This window comes from Bubalus bubalis, chromosome 14, assembly GCF_019923935.1.
Source record: "Bubalus bubalis isolate 160015118507 breed Murrah chromosome 14, NDDB_SH_1, whole genome shotgun sequence".
Classification (NCBI taxonomy): Eukaryota; Metazoa; Chordata; class Mammalia; order Artiodactyla; family Bovidae; genus Bubalus; species Bubalus bubalis.
In genome coordinates, this window is record NC_059170.1 from 43,349,451 (window position 1) to 43,365,607 (window position 16,157).

Genomic DNA, 16,157 nt, shown 5'->3' on the forward strand with positions numbered 1-16,157 from the left:
GTCATATGTAGACTGCCACGCCGCCAGCAGTCCTGGGCCAGGGCACCTCTCAACCCGGGGTTCTTCTCTGTTCTCGCACGAGATGGCTGATGCTCAGAGAAGGGAAAAGCTCCTCCTTCCAACCCGTTGCCTACAGATGCTTCAGAAAAGAGGTGTTTCCATCACATCCTGAATTTCTATGGGACAATTCAATGGTTACACCTGAAAATAGTGCCAGGCTGGTAACTGACCTTTAGTGAATGTTTAAAAACCGAACTGAAACCATTTTGCTGATGCTACTTCACACAATAATTCATAATCACAGTGCCAGCCATGTAACACTGCTCAGTCACGGGAGGTGAATTTTCAACTCTTGAGGTCATGGAATATTTAACTTTTGAGTCATTTGGTCAGGAAGCTATATCTTACTGGCATAATTAATAGTCCTTAAAAACAATATTTTTAGTCATTTGCACTCAGTGATTTATAAGATGAGAAGAGTTGGAATGAAGACTCTTTATTATCCTAATATCATGATATTATAATATCAGCATTATCATCATCTAGAGTTGGGCCAGGAGCGATCACGTAGGTGATGAACCAGAGGCGACAATGTAAACTAGGATGAAGTCCCTCCCCTGCCAGGTTGAATAGTGCTTCTCCCAAATTCACGTCCACCCAGTACCTCAGAAGGGGACCTGCTTTGTGAACAGCATCTGTGCAGATGCACTTGGTGAAGTCATCCTGGATTCACTCTGGGCACTGACTCCGCTGACTGGGAGGGCACTTCCCGCTGGGAAGAGGACACAGAAGCCCAGACACAGAGACGGCAGCGACACGAGGCTGGAGGCAGAGACTGGGGTTGTGCTATCACAGACCTGAGGCTGCAGTAGGCCTGGAAGGATGCTCCTGGCGCCTTCACAGGGCACTGCTGCCACTTTGATTTTGGACTTCTGGCACCCACAGCTGTGAGAGCAGACAGGTCTGTGGTTCTCAGTCTGCGATGCTTTGTCACAGCAGCCTTTGGAAAGTCACACCCTCCCTGAGCCCTGACTGCATCGAAGCATCTAGAGCCTGACCTCCCCCTCTTTCCACTGGGGTCTCTTGCATAAAAGAAGTGTGGTTCACAGGATAATCTACAAGGAGGGTTCAGCTCGGAGGTTCCCTGCTCCATGGTTCTCAGGCTTAGGGAGTTGCCTGGTGTGTTACATACAGACTGATGCCTAGGCTCACACCTGGAGGTCCCGGGGTACCCAGTTCAGGATGTGGCTGGTGCACGGGTTGGTTTTAAAGGTCCACGTGGGATTCTGCTGGGCAGCCTCTGAGCAGAATTTCTCAGGCACTTCTGAGTTCATTCTTGGGAATGTATCCACTTAGGAGCTCTTCCAGAAGGTGCCCTCCATTCCTCCACAGCCACAGTGAACAGGTGTTGCCAGCCTGCAGCATCTGGAGTGAGGAGTTCTCTGCTCTCATGAGCAGCAGGCCCCACGGTGAAGCCATGGCAGCCTGACTCCTATCACAGACACAGGGCCACCTGGGCAGGGCCAGGGCCAGCCCAGCAGCAGACAGTGCTTTCCTGGCTGCCCCAGGCATGGCATCTGGACCTGACTAGGCATCTCCAGGACAGAACAGGTGTGGTACAGACTCAAGACAGGCTCCGGAGTGCAAGCGCTTTGCCATTCACCTTCACAGTCCTGTCGTCACCGCAGTTTTCTCTCCCAGGATAGATCCAGTCTCCTGTGACTATGTGGCCATTGTCCATTTCCAGCCTTCTCCCACTCTGTGGTAAAGCTCAAGCAATGATGTTTGGGGAAGCCCTGCCCAGAGTCTGACAGCACCCTTCAAACCTAGGCTGACCTCCCACAGAGCTTCTAAAGGAAAGGACCACAGACTGACCTGGAATATTTCAGCTTGCCGAAGAATATCAGTGAGAAATGGCACAGTCAGGCAACCACTTTCAACACAGCTTGACCAAGAGAATTGGTGTCAAAAGAATGAGAGGCTGAATGGACATTCTTAGAGGCTTAATCCTCTTGAGATAAAAGCTGAGAGCCCTTTTCACATGGAGCTTAAGGAGATGAGTTTTGCCAGGATGGGCACGTGGGTGGGAAAAGTACTGGTGGAGTGACTGATGGAAAGAGACGGTGTGATGGCCTGAATCAACAAGCACTTAAGGGAACTCCTTTACATTCTCATTTTCATTCATTTGTTTGACAAAATGAGTGCCCACTGTGCGCCAGATATTGTGTCAGGGGCTCCGTTTTCTCTGACACTTAGCATAAGCTGCATCATTTACTAAATTAAAAGTCACCAAATTCTCAAGGTAAATTGAGTATAAATACCAATAAAATTACCAATAGGGGAAACTTCCTTTTGGGGGTGTGAGTGGTTCAGAGGAAGACTTTCTTAATCTAGACAAGCATGGCTTCAATCCTGGCCTAAGTGCTCCAGGGAGATTCTGCCCTGATGGTCCTGTACCTCTTGTGGTCTCAGGCTCACCTAGGGGTACAGGCTCACCCTGCTTTACAAGGGCCACCCCGGGACTGTCTGCACTCAGAAATCCTCGCAAGTTGCCCACCTCTCCAGGCTTTGTTCTTCATCGCTCTCAAGAACATCCTTTCAGGGCTCATCTTTTGTTAAGTTACAAGCTGGTATTTAACTGATCCAGATGCCCTGAGGCAGGTGCCTCTCTTATATAACAAGAGAGGCTGGCTGGTGAGATGGATGGACTTTTGGGCTTAAATACTGAAGTCTGAGTGGCTATATGGCCCTGGGCTGCGAAATCACTACAGATGGTGACTGCAGCCATGAAATTAAAAGACGCTTACTCCTTGGAAGAAAAGTTATGACCAACCTAGATAGCATATTCAAAAGCAGACACATTACTTTGCCAACAAAGGTTCGTCTAGTCAAGACTATGGTTTTTCCTGTGGTCATGTATGGATGTGAGAGTTGGACTATGAAGAAGGCTGAGCGCTGAAGAATTGATGCTTTTGAACTGTGGTATTGGAGAAGACTCTTGAGAGTCCCTTGGACTGCAAGGAGATCCAACCAGTCCATTCTGAAGGAGATCAGCCCTGGGATTTCTTTGGAAGGAATGATGCTAAAGCTGAAACTCCAGTACTTTGGGCACCTCATGCAAAGAGTTGACTCATTGGAAAAGACTCTGATGCTGGGAGGGATTGGGGGCAGGAGGAGAAGGGGACGACAGAGGATGAGATGGCTGGATGGCCTCACTGACTCGATGGATATGAGTCTGAGTGAACTCCAGGAGTTGGTGATGGACAGGGAGGCCTGGCGTGCTGTGATTCATGGGGTTGCAAAGAGTCGGACACAACTGAGCGACTGATCTGATCTGATCTGATGGCCCTGAAAAAGGACTCTCAATCTTTCCAAGTTTGCTGGGCCATCTGGAGAACTGTCTGTGTTCCTCCAGGGTTGCTATGACGGTTAGAGATGTTAGAGGCTTAGGAGGGTGAGGACCCAGTCTCTGGCTGTCTCTGGCCGTCCCTGGATTCAGCCGAAGTAGAGGTGTGACATATATGCAGATTATATACTATTCTTGTATACAGAAACCCACACACTCATAGATAATCTCCCCTTAACCTCTGATTTCGACCTGGAATCTTTAAGGTGAACAACTACACTAATGAAAGGGGTGGACTGTGTTAGAAAACAGATCAAAGGTTTGCTCTTGTTCATCCGTGATTCACAGATGGATGTCTCTTCCAAGTCCTCAGCAGGTGCCTGTGCTGTGCGAGCAGCCAAGGGTCTGTGTTCTCTGGGTGCAGCTCCGCACCAGCTCCTAGCTCCCCAGGGGAGGTGCCTGGCCCCCACCACGAGGCACCCACCACACACCATACGGGGACATGGGGCCCTCACCAGAGAGGTCACCAGGAGCCCTTGCAGCTGCCGTTTGGGCCTCTTCTTGGAGGGTTTCTTCATGAATATAATGAGAAGTTCTCAAAGTCTGTGAAGCTCTCTTCAAGATTCCTCTCTGATGAGGTAATGTCCTTTGGATTGAAATCTTCATTTGCCTTCTGATGTGGAAACTTCTGGCAGAAATGGATTCAGTGGGAGATGCTGTCCATGAGGACCAGCACAGAGCTGGGCAGTTGCGAGTAGCTACTGTATCTCCAGGAAAGCGAGCTGCTGTCAGGATCCCAGGCCGGAGGTGCCCGGGCGCTCCTCTGGGACCATCTCAGGGTTACTCCCTCTGTGGCACTGCCCCAGCCCTCCCACTTCTCCCCTCTGGGTTTCACGTGTGAGGTTCCTTTTAACTAGATGTACAGGGATGAAAATGCTACAGCCAGTGGGGCCGGTGCAGAAGACCAACATAAGATGCACACAAAGATCGACGTAAACCACAGCTGACGTGGGCTGCGTGTCCAGTACAGGCTTAGTGCCTTCACACTCCTGACCTCACCTCACACACCACCTGGCTGGGCAGGAGGTCTGCTTTCCCAGGTCAGAGGCTCAGTGGGTGAAGAAACAGAACAGGAAGTAAAGAGCTGGTGACAGCAATGGCTGATGCCAAAGACTACCACATTTTCTTAACCCTCCGAGGGCAGCCTTGAAAATGTTCCTTTTCTTTGGAATATTCTAGAAGGACTGCAGCCTGTACAGATGGGGAAGCCTCAAGAGAACTATTACAAAGGGGGAGGATTCTGTCTTAATTCATATACCTGCCTTACTTTGTTGCTGCTCAGTCTGACTCTTTGTGACTCTGTGGACTGCAGCAGGCCAGGCCTCCCTGTCCCTCACTATCTCCCGGAGTTTGCCCAAGTTCATGTCCATTGTGCCAGCGATGTTATCTAACCATCTCAACCTCTGTCACCCCTTCTCCTTTTGCCTTCAATCTTTCCAAGCACTATTTTTTTCAGTGAGTTGGCTCTTCTCATCAGGTGGCCAAAGTACTGGAGCTTCAGCTTCACTATCAGTCCTTCCAATGCCTTACTTTACCAAAGGCCAAATCTCCAAATAATCATGGCAAGACACAAACATTAATGAAGAGATCAAGATCAAGAACTCAGAGATCAAAGCAGCTGTAACAATAGATACAACCACAGCAGAGCAGAGCTGAGGCGCCCAAGGCCTCTGGCAGGCACATGCTGGGAGCTGCCGAGGAGGGGGTGGTGGTGGCTGGGGCAGAACCATGATGTTCTCTCTAAGAAGATGCTTTGGACAGCTTTTTGACATTTTCCAGGTTATTTTATGTCTACTTCTTTGGCCTATAATAGGCACAAAGCTTTTTTTTTTTAGCTGCCAACTAGTGACAGGTCAATGACAGATTGTTGGAATTATAATTTAATTTAAAAAAATCTTCATGGAAAATAATCTGTATTACTTTGAGGCACATCACACCTCTTCTTGCATGAAGAGAAGAAAGATTTGAAACACTGATACTTAAGTATCTCCTCTCTTATTAGGAAATTCTAAGATATACAGAGGACACACTGGAAGTTACGGGGGTGGGGCTGAGTGACACGGGCGATGGGGTGAAAGGGCGCAGACTTCTGGTTATAAAATCAGTAAGTCCCGGGGATTGAATGCCAGCGAGGTGACTATAGTTAACACCACAGCACTGTGTACCTAAACACTGACGAGATAGGAAACCTTGAAAGTTCTCAGTAAAAGAAAGAAAACCTGTAACTACATGTGGTGACGGACACTAGCGAGGCTGACTGTGCCCAACATCCTGCAGTGTCTACGCACAGTGACTCATCACGCTGCGCACCTGACACGGTATAATGTCCCATGCCAGCTTGCCCTAAGTTGAAAAGTCCTCTGGGAAAATCACACCTGTACTAATGTGGGGATACCGACTCACCACAGGGGCGTCTGGAAAGAGTGCTGAGCAGACAGGGATAGATAGGAGACAAGGGGACTTCCTGGTTCCCCAACAAGCCCTTGTGATTCGAACTGAAGCAAATTCAGAGGTCGTTAGATATCCTGCACTCAAAGGCAGATACAAAAGAAAAGCACCCAAATGACCTTCTGGATGTCTGTAGTCTGGGAACATCTACACTTTTATTAATTTTACTAATAAAAAAACAAACAGGGAACTCTATCAGAGTTTTCTCAAAATGAAGAATAAAAATCCAATAAACATACCACTGGGAAAATATTTCAAGGAAAAGAAAACCTCTGTATTTTGGAGTGAAATATTATCTGATGCAGAACATATACAATAATTGCTCCACTATAAACTCCTTTTTCAAAATCGGAGTTCATTGCAGACACATGGGTTCAGAATTCATCATCAGGCCATGAATCGTACTGCCATAAAAGAAACTGTTCTCTTTGCTGATAAACAACAAAACTAACTCATATGCAGATGCATGCCTCAGTACCTTGGTGCAATGGTGTATTTACTTGTATAAATATTTAAAGTCAGACCTTTGAATTTATAATGAAGTAGCACACCACTTTACAAAATAAGGTACTAGTAAATTTAGATGTATGACAAATAGAATTCTGATCAGAATACTAATTGCTGCTGTTGATATTCTAAAACTAAAAAAAGTAATGACATTCAGATTTCATCTAAACAAGCCGAATACATGTGCAGAAACCTTAACATATCTTAATGAAACCTTACTGCTAAAATTTGTAATTGATCAGATGGGCTTTGTAACTGAGAAACAAGCAAGCTTCCTGTCTGGCACATATTTTCCTGCTTTTTTTTTTTTTTTTAATAATGATACAGTCAATTATTATAGGAAAGAATAGAGGAAATCAGACACATCTGTAGTTGGCCATATAATGACTGGTGTCCCCATGGGGACTTGCCTTTACACACAGAGGCAGGCGCTGAAAGGCTCATGGGGGTGGGACATGCGCAAGTATAAATGTGCAACAATTCTGAAGGACTCAGCAGACCTGAGTATTTTCCACCTCCGTTTGTATTAACCTAAGGTCACCACACTCTCAGGTTGGAGCTCCTGCTCCAGCACATGGTCACTGAATCTGCCTGCTCTTGGCGGAGTCCACAAACACTAACCTAAACTGTTCTGCTTACAGAAGAAAGTAGAATCCCAGGTCCTCAGGCAGCCGTCAACTTACCTGTGATGGGCATCCTCCCTGCCATGCTTTCTTCTGTGCTCTCTTCTCTGCTCTCGTCTTCTAAAAATGGAACAAGTGATAATAACAATGTATTTCAAGGTTATACTGATGAAACTGGCCTTTGTTTGGTTTTTTAATTGCCATTCCTTTTAACTGCACTGCTCCCCACCTTCTCTTTTTGGTTAGTTTGTTTCTTGTCTGAAATACACTGTGCCTAGAAGAAAGCCTATTCAAACGCTAAGGTATCTCTACGCTGCTTTCATGCAAAATAGTTTAGCCTGACATTGATCATATTTGGGTGGGGCTTAACATATGTGGGCTTCAGGTCTAGCACATGTCATCAACTTCCGACCTCATCCCGGGCAGCTCACGTCCCGGACAGCTGACAGTGGTTTCCTGACACATCTTACCAGTAACACTAAAATAATCACCATTTCTAGAGACTAAAAATTAGTAATAAAATTTGGGGGGGGGGTTATAAATTCATTGATTCCTAATCATTTGTTTAGACTTTTATAAGGCTATATTATAATTTAAAAGAATATTTATTAATTATGAGTAAATTCTATTAAGTGATATAAAAAACTTCAAAGTACTTCATGGACTTCATTTTAATGGAATCATCTCCATCTTTACGGGATGATCAAAAAAGTACCTAATGTCAGCTGTTAATTCTGTTAATATTTCATAGCTTTATAAAAACTAATTCCATTGGAAATTCAGCAGAACTGAAGACCTACAATTAGGTTTCCCATTCTTCTCGGACTTCAGGTATTTTCCTGAAGTGGAAGGTGGTGTAAAACTAGTAATGTATCACGCATACTGAATCACAGGCATTGCTTAGCAGCTTTATTTTATGGGCACACTTTGAGAAAGAGGGTGGCACGCTGATTCTGAATGCAGTTCTGCTGCGGATGAACCCTTAACAATAGCTACCTTGTTCCCTTGTAGTAACACCTTTGGGCCACAGAGTGGGTTTTCCATTCCTTATTTCACTTTCATCACTAGGAGTAGATGGCAAACTACAAGATGACTTGCTGCTGTTAACAGCCGACCTGTTGTCATGCTCTTCTGCGAGATCTTTTTTCAATAACGCAGTTGCCTATAGGGTTTAAAAGAAAGCACAAAAAATTAACAAACTGTGGTCACACTCCCCTTGGTCTCAGAGATCAGCCTTCAAATATTATTTTACGTCAAGCTTTACTTGAGATTTGTCTCCTGACATTTAACCTACATGAAAATGTCTTCAAGATAAAGTAACACTAGGCTATTTACCAGCATAATTTAATTCTTCATGATAATTTACACTTACAAGGAGATGTTTTCTGCGGACTGTAGTGTGGTATCTTTTTACTTGGGAAGTATGTGTGTGAGCCATGACTAACTCTGTTAACCCAGGTGGTACATCCCAGATCCATTCTCTCATGGCCTGAATTCTGTCTTTCAGGCACATGAGACAGAGTTGGTTTGGCTTGAGGAGATTTGGAAAAATGTGACCTTACAGTATCCTCATTCTTCAAATGACCCCCGAACTTTCCCCAAAAGGAGGACTGTGGAAGGACTTGGGGGCTGAGGAGAGTACACTGAAGCAAAGAGAGACCTGACCTCACTGGAAACCATAACCTTCAGTCAAGGATATGGACACTCTGCACTTTGCCACCAAGTCGGCCAGGGAGCTCAGGAAACTCAGTGGCCACACAGCCTGTCTGCTTCCTCCAGGCACGGAACGGTCTTACCTGTGCCACCCCAAGTGTCCTGGGCAGGGAGGTGGGTGAAGATCTGATCACAGCCAATGTGAGACATAGAGAAAATGTGGCAATTAATAGGATAGGTTAATAGCTGTGACACGTCACGTCTGGGTCAGCATTCTTCCCTCAAGAATTAAAAATACACTGGTGACCAGAGCTGAACAATCAACACAGTGTCACCGTCTGGCTGCCAAGGCACATGTCTCTCTCTCCCCCATTTGGAGTGGAAGACTGCTTAGTGGTGCCGACCTCTCCCTGGGACATGATGGCAGCAGTAAACCTACCGTGTAGGGAATGGACATGAGACCCGCAAGTGAATGTGAAGGGGAGCTGGGCACAGCCTCCCCGGCCATCTTCTATCCAAGCGTGAAGTGGTAACAAGGTTAGTGTCAAGTGAACAAAGGGGAAGATTCTACTCTTTGCTTGTCATCGTGAAAGGACATGAAGCTTTGACAGGGAGAATCACTCAGGCGGAAGCTCAATGACTGAGCCTGGTGAGTTTGGCCAAGGCCACTGTTATTGGCCTGGACATCCCAGCAAGGTGCTTGCCTTTGGCTTTCCCCTCATTTCGAGATCTCCACCCATCCTGGTCTAATTGAATCTGTTCCTGTAGAGAGCAGGAGCCTCCTCTGTGCACCCAATAATCCTGGCTATATAGAAAGCATTTCAGAAGATGAATGAAAAGAATTGGCCTGGTCTCTGCAGTTAAAGCTGTAATTTCCTTTTCCTGATATTTAAAATAATCCAAGCATTCTGACAGGGCCTCAAATATGTATTTCTTATTTGTATTATCATAAGACTTACCTGGTGGCTCAGACGGTAAAGCGTCTGCCTACAATGCAGGAGACCTGGGTTTGACCCCTGGGTTGGGAAGATGCCATGGAGAAGGAAATGGAAACCCACTCCAGTACTCTTGACTGGAAGATCCCATGGACAGAGGCGCCTGGTAGGTTACAGTGCATGGGGTCGCAAAGAGTCAGACACGACTGAGCGACTTCACCTAAAGCACCTTTGTATTATCTCATACAATAGCTATAAGTGATAATTTCTTAGCATGACTTCACAATAGCCACTGTCTGAACCCATGGTTTAAGAATAAAGTTGATAAAAGCCTGATGAGGGTTTCTACACTTTCTACTGTGCAATGTGCAAACAGAGGAGACTGTCCTGGATGGTCAGTGACTCAGACAACTTCTCACTAGTCCCTGGTGATGACACATAAGCTATCTGTTTTACACGTCCCTTTCCTACAAGAACTTCTTTTGCTTCAACTGGGTTCCACCTGGGCTTCAAAAGAACACAGACTAAAGTATTATAGCTACAAACGTCTTTCTAACAACCCCTGTAAGCTTGGTGAGAGTACCACCAATGCCACCATCTCTACCTGGAGCACCTGTGGTGGATTCATTTTGATATTTGGCAAAACTAATACAATTTTGTAAAGTTAAAAAAAAAAAAAGGTTAAAAAAAAATAACAAAATAAAATTTTTACCATGGTAAGTGTTGGGCACTCTACAGGTTTCATTTATTTTGTATATTTTATCCCATTTATCGTTACTACTTAATACTCATATCTCTGGGATTTCTCTTAGCTTTTTGATAGGAACATTAAAGATAATTCTAGAGGTAACTCCTCAGAGATAAGTACTTTATATCTATACGGGTTTCGATGGATGGTCAAATCACAGCATGAGAATGGTTGATCTGACTCTGCTGGACCATGAGGCCAACAGAGAGGGCAGCAGATCTGCCCAGTGGGTCATCTGCAGAGGAATTCACAAGATAAGTCCCTCACAGGGAAAGAGTCATGACAAGTTGGGACAGAAACAAAAGTCAGCCTCAGCTAAGGATGGGTCAGAAGGTCCATTCAAAGGATCAGTCAAAAACAACTTATGCAGAATCATAAAGAACAGCTGTGATACCTACTCAAGATGTGTGCAGATCTTTGAAAGGGTGCATTTCTAAGAAGACCCCAGAAGGAAGGAGTTTGCAGAGTGATGCTGACAACATGAACCCATACCTGCAAAGGAACCAAATCCCAGAGCAAGCTGCCATGCATGTGCCACCTGGGACTGAAGGGCTCTGCAAAGTGGGACCTTCTATCTGAAAAATTTACCAAAGAAGGACCTTCTGATGGTGCTTATGAATGGCCCATGCTTGGGTTCCATCTGATCCGTTAGGCAATAAAGGCTTTTTCTCCTCTCATACATTTGGAGCCAGTCTGGTACAGTGAGGAGGGGTGGGGTGGGGGGCTGGATACTGTTTCATGGTTTTCAGCAGTCTGCAGCCTAAGTCAATATGAACAAACTAGTTCCTCACTGTTCTAACCTTCCCAGGAGCCAGGAGAAAGCACTTAGAAATTCAATGCCAAAGTATACACTATCTGCAGGATGAGTGAAGAAGACATCTCCATATTTCAGATCTCATGGAACATAAACCATCCTATGAATTACATTCAGCAGGACACCTAGAGTTAATTGCCTCGATTTCTCTAGGATTTTCTTAAAGTTCAGTTTAAATGCAGATCTTTCTAAGTCTAGAACCCTAAAAGTCACCTAGGCTAATTCTAAATTTATATCCCCAAACTTAGCAATTGTGATATTCAGATGCAGAAATTGATAAATGAAGATATTAATGGAAGAGGCTTGCATCCAAACACCATTAAGAAAAGTGAGGGATGAAAATCAAACTGCTCAAACTATTATAGCAAACAGAAAAAATTTATATAGGGAGTTCTCAAAAGTCAGTAAGAAAAAATATGACTAACCTGATAGAAAAATGAACAAAGAACGTGAACTGGCAAATTTTATAAAAGAAGAAATACAAAAGGCTAACAAACAGGGAGAGGAAAGAGTTTGATCTCAGTTGTAATATAAAGGTCAGTTCAGTTCAGTCGCTCAGTTGTGTCCAACTCTTCGAGATCCCATGGACTATAGCACGCCAGGCTTCCCTGTCTATCACCAACTCCCAGAGTTTACTCAAACTCATGTCCATTGAGTCAGTGATGCCATCCAACCATGTCATCCTCTGTTACCCCATCTCCTCCCACTATCGATCTTTCCCAGCATCAGGGTCTTTTCAAATGAGTCAGCTCTTCGCATCAGGTGGCCAAAGTACTGGAGTTTCAGCTTCAACATCAGTCCTTCCAATGAACACCCAGGACTGATCAATATCCTTTAGGATGGACTGGTTGGATCTCCTAGCTGTCCAAGGGACTCTCAAGACTCTTCTCCAGCACCACAGTTCAAAAGCATCAATTCTTCAGTGCTGAGCTTCCTTTAGAGTCCAACTCTCACATCCATACATGACTATGGGAAAAACCATAGCTTGGACTAGATAGACCTGTGTTGGCAAAGTAATGTGTCTGCTTTTTAATATGCTGTCTAGGTTGGTCATAGCTTTTCTTCCAAGGAGCAAGTGTCTTTTAATTTCATGGCTGCAGTCACCATCTGCAGTGATTTTGGAGCCCCCCAAAATAAAGTCTGTCACTGTTTCCACTGTTTCCCCAGCTATTTGCTATGAAGAGATAGGACCAGATGCCATGATCTTAGTTTTCTGAATGTTGAGTTTTAAGCCAACTTTTCCACTCTCCTCTTTCACTTTCATCAACAAAATGATGAAAGATCACTAAAGAGTGATGAGCTCTTTAGTTTCTCTTTGGTTTCTGCCATGTGGGTGGTGTCATCTGCATATCTGAGGTTATTGATATTTCTCCCAGCAATCTTGATGCCAGCTTATGCTTTATCCATCCCAGCATTTCTCATGATGTACTCTGCATATAAGTTAAATAAGCAGGGTGACAATATACAGCCTTGATGGACTCCTTTCCCACTTTGGAACCAGTCTGTTGTTCCATGTCCAGTTCTAATTGTTGCTTCTTGAACTGCATACAGGTTTCTCAGGAGGCAGGTAGGGTGGTCTGATATACCAATCTCTTGAAGAATTTCCCACAGTTTGTTGTGATCCACACAAAGGCTTTGGCATAGTCAATAAAGCAGAAATAGATGTTTTTTTGGAACTCTCTTGCTTTTTCAATGATCCAATGGATGTTAGCAATTGGATCTCTGATTCCTCTGCCTTTTCTAAATCCAGCTTGAACATTTGGAAGTTCACAGTTTAAGTACTGTTGAAGCCTGGCTTGGAGAATTTTGAGCATTACTTTGCTAGCGTGTGAGATGAGTGCAATTGTATGGTAGTTTGAGCATTCTTTGGCATTGCCTTTCTTTGGGATTGGAATGAAAACTGACCTTTTCCAGTCCTGTGGCCACTGCTGAGTTTTCCAAATTTGCTGGCATATTGAGTGCAACACTTTCACAGCATCATCTTTCAGGATTTGAAATAGCTCAACTGGAATTCCATCACCTCCACTAGCTTTGTTCATAGTAATGCTTCCTAAGGCCCACTTGACTTCACATTCCAGGATATCTGGCCCTAGGTTGGTGATCACACCATTGTGATTATCTGGGTCGTGAAGATTTTTTTTTATAGTTCTTTTATGTATTCTTGCCACCTCTTCTTAGTATCTTCTGCTTCTATTAGGTTCATACTATTTCTGTCCTTTATTGTGCTCATCTTTGCATGAAAAGTTCCCTTGGTATCTCTAATTTTCTTGAAGAGATCTCTAGTCTTTCCCATTCTATTGTTTTCCTCTATTTCTTTGCACTGATTGCTGAGGAAGGCTTTCTTACCTCTCCTTGCTATTCTTTGGAACTCTTCATTCAAATGGGTATATCGTTCCTTTTCTCCTTTGCCTTTTGCTTCTCTTATTTTCATAGCTACTTGTAAGGCCTCCTCAGACAACCATTTTGCCTTTTTGCATTTCTTTTTCTTGGGGATGGTATTGATCACTGCCTCCTGTATAACGTCACAAACCTCCATCCATAGTTTTTTAGGCACTCTGCCTATAAGATCTAATCCCTTGAATCTATTTGTCACTGCATTTGTGTCAAATGAACACACAAAAAAACTGGCTGTCATCTGCACTTCTAAATTTGGTGTTCAAAAAAGGTTGATGGTATCCGGTTTCATAAACAGTGCAGAGAACTGATATTTTCATCCATTCCTGGTAAGCGATGACCCTGCCAGGGTGAGTTCTGGCAGTGCAGAGCAGAAGCCTGGGAGATGCACAGACCCTCTGACCTAAGAGATCTACATCTAGGAACTCATTCTCAGGAAACAGCATGAGATTCTGTAAAAAAAACTGAGCTCTCAAATACTCTTTGAAACTTTTTCACTAGAGAAGAAATTTAAAACAACTTAAAATGTTCAACACCAGGAGCCTGGTTAAAGAGACAGTGGAAGGGCCACACAGGGGTCTCTCTCTGTGCAACGGTCAGAAAGGATGGAGAACATGTGATGGTGTGAAAGGAGGTTTCCCCTGTGACATGGTGTGGGGGGCAGGTCACGGAGGCCATCCACATACACAGCACAACCCATGTTTGTCAATATACTAAAGACCACACATCTCAGTGTCAACAAAGTTCTATACAGAGAGCTGGGTAACAGGCAGTTGTCTTGTCGTCTTTCTGTTTACCTTAATATTTCAAGTTTGTTTTTTTCCTGCTATGTTTTTCAGAAAAAGAAAACATATGTTAGCTCTACAAGAATACGGTTTCTGCAATGGGTGGTACAGAGAGAAAATGAATGTGAAAACACTTAATAAAATAAAAAACCTTCATATGGAAATCAGTGTTATTAATGCAGATACAGAAGAGCAAGAGAATGAAAAACCAGGGATGTTGACAGCATGGCTATTCCCCTCATACACAGATGTAACTGACCCTTCCTCAAGAGCCTTGCAGACCAGAAGCAATTGTCCAGTGTCCAAACGGGAGTACAAGTGTCATCACTGAAGCTATGCGGGTTATGGGAGAGGAAGGAGACGGTATCCAAGTAGCAATGAGAAGAAAGGGGACGTATTCACACGAGCCAGTGACCAAGCAGTCAAGACGGGAGGATGGCACCCCAGGTCACCATTTAGGGAGGGGGCGGGGACTCCCAAGGCTGATTCCACCTGCTCTGTGAATGACACCGGAGGGCTGGGCTGCTTTGCCTGTGGACGCTTCCCTGGGTGGAAGCAGGCACCACTTAGGAGAAAAGCAGTATTAAGGTACTTGGTATTTTAATGAAGCACCCAACTCTTTTTTTTTTTTTTCCACATAGAGTAATTACAGATTTTCCTGATTTAAAAGCATGCAGCTCAATTATGTAATTGCCTAATAGGTTATGCGGGTGCTGTGGATCTTATCTGGTCTCAGGGGGATATAATCCGAGTTTCGGCGGCTTTAATGATGTGTTTACTCAAGAGATGGGATTGACTCCAGCTGACAGCGAGGGACCCACAGGTAAACATCATTTACATGTGGCTGTTTAATTAGCCATTTACCCAAGAGATCAAAGTAAATATTTCTCAGCTTCATTAGACTCTTAATCAAGTGAGTTCTACTAGAGCTTTCTTAAATTTTGAAAATCTCTTACTTTTAAAATTTTTATCTACAGAGAAATATTTAACTGTATCATTTACTAAATATATATACGGTCTATACAGGACAACAACTCAGACACTTGACTGTGCTGACTTGTGACTCTAATGGTCCCAGAGCCCAGAAAAGCATTCTGTCCTCACATCTGCCAGGCTTGTCCTGCCCACGTCACTCGGGCGGGCGAGTCTTTAGGGCTGTGCTTTTTTTCAGTCACAACCTATTTAGAAACTGCCTGCTTGCTTCTATTTATAAGGATGGGTTTTGTCATTTATTTATTGGTAATTTTTATGGTTGTCACTAGATGGTGATTTAAAAAGGAACAAAATACCTACTAGGGGAGGTAGAAGGTTATTTGACTAATGAGCTATCAATTGGGCAATCCTCTTCCTATTAATTATGGAGTTATTATTTGAAAAATTATGAGTGAACTGGTTATCTGGAACTTGAAATATGTTTTCTAATATAAACACCACCTTAAAAAAAAGACAAGGAGATGGTAAATGGCAATACTGTAGACCAATGCTTATTTTGCCCTTGATGTGACTGAGATATGGTGTATCTGCAGTGAGTATGAATGGAGAACAATGCTGTTACAAAACAGAACTAAATACAATGGATAATAAAACCTGAAAACAAAATCCTTATTAGGATCTACATTTATCAACAGATATGAAAAAGAATCTAAAATGCAATGGTTCTGTTCTTCGTAAAGAACACAGTTCTTTCTTCAAGAACACTTACACGGACAATGCCATACCGCAAACAAGACAAAACTGAGGGTTACTGAGTCACATGCAGCGCAGTAAAATGAAAATGTGCTCAGGAAGGATGTGCACAAGGTTACCTTTGAAAAGGGCAGGATCTGTGAGGGGCACCCAGGGGC

The 16,157-nt window shown here is 44.0% G+C and overlaps 1 protein-coding gene across 6 annotated transcripts in view; it reads right to left on the bottom strand.

Moving 5' to 3' along the window:
• KIZ (kizuna centrosomal protein) overlaps positions 1-16,157 on the bottom strand; it is a 91,868-nt gene that overhangs the window by 19,324 nt on the left and 56,387 nt on the right. For all 6 annotated transcript variants that reach the window (XM_006062817.4, XM_044927981.2, XM_044927980.2 and 3 more), the window contains 2 exons: positions 7,981-8,146; positions 7,045-7,104 (listed from right to left, as the gene is read on the bottom strand). In XM_006062817.4, the coding sequence (XP_006062879.2) occupies positions 7,045-7,104; positions 7,981-8,146 (226 nt within the window). The remainder of the gene's footprint in view (positions 1-7,044; positions 7,105-7,980; positions 8,147-16,157) is intronic.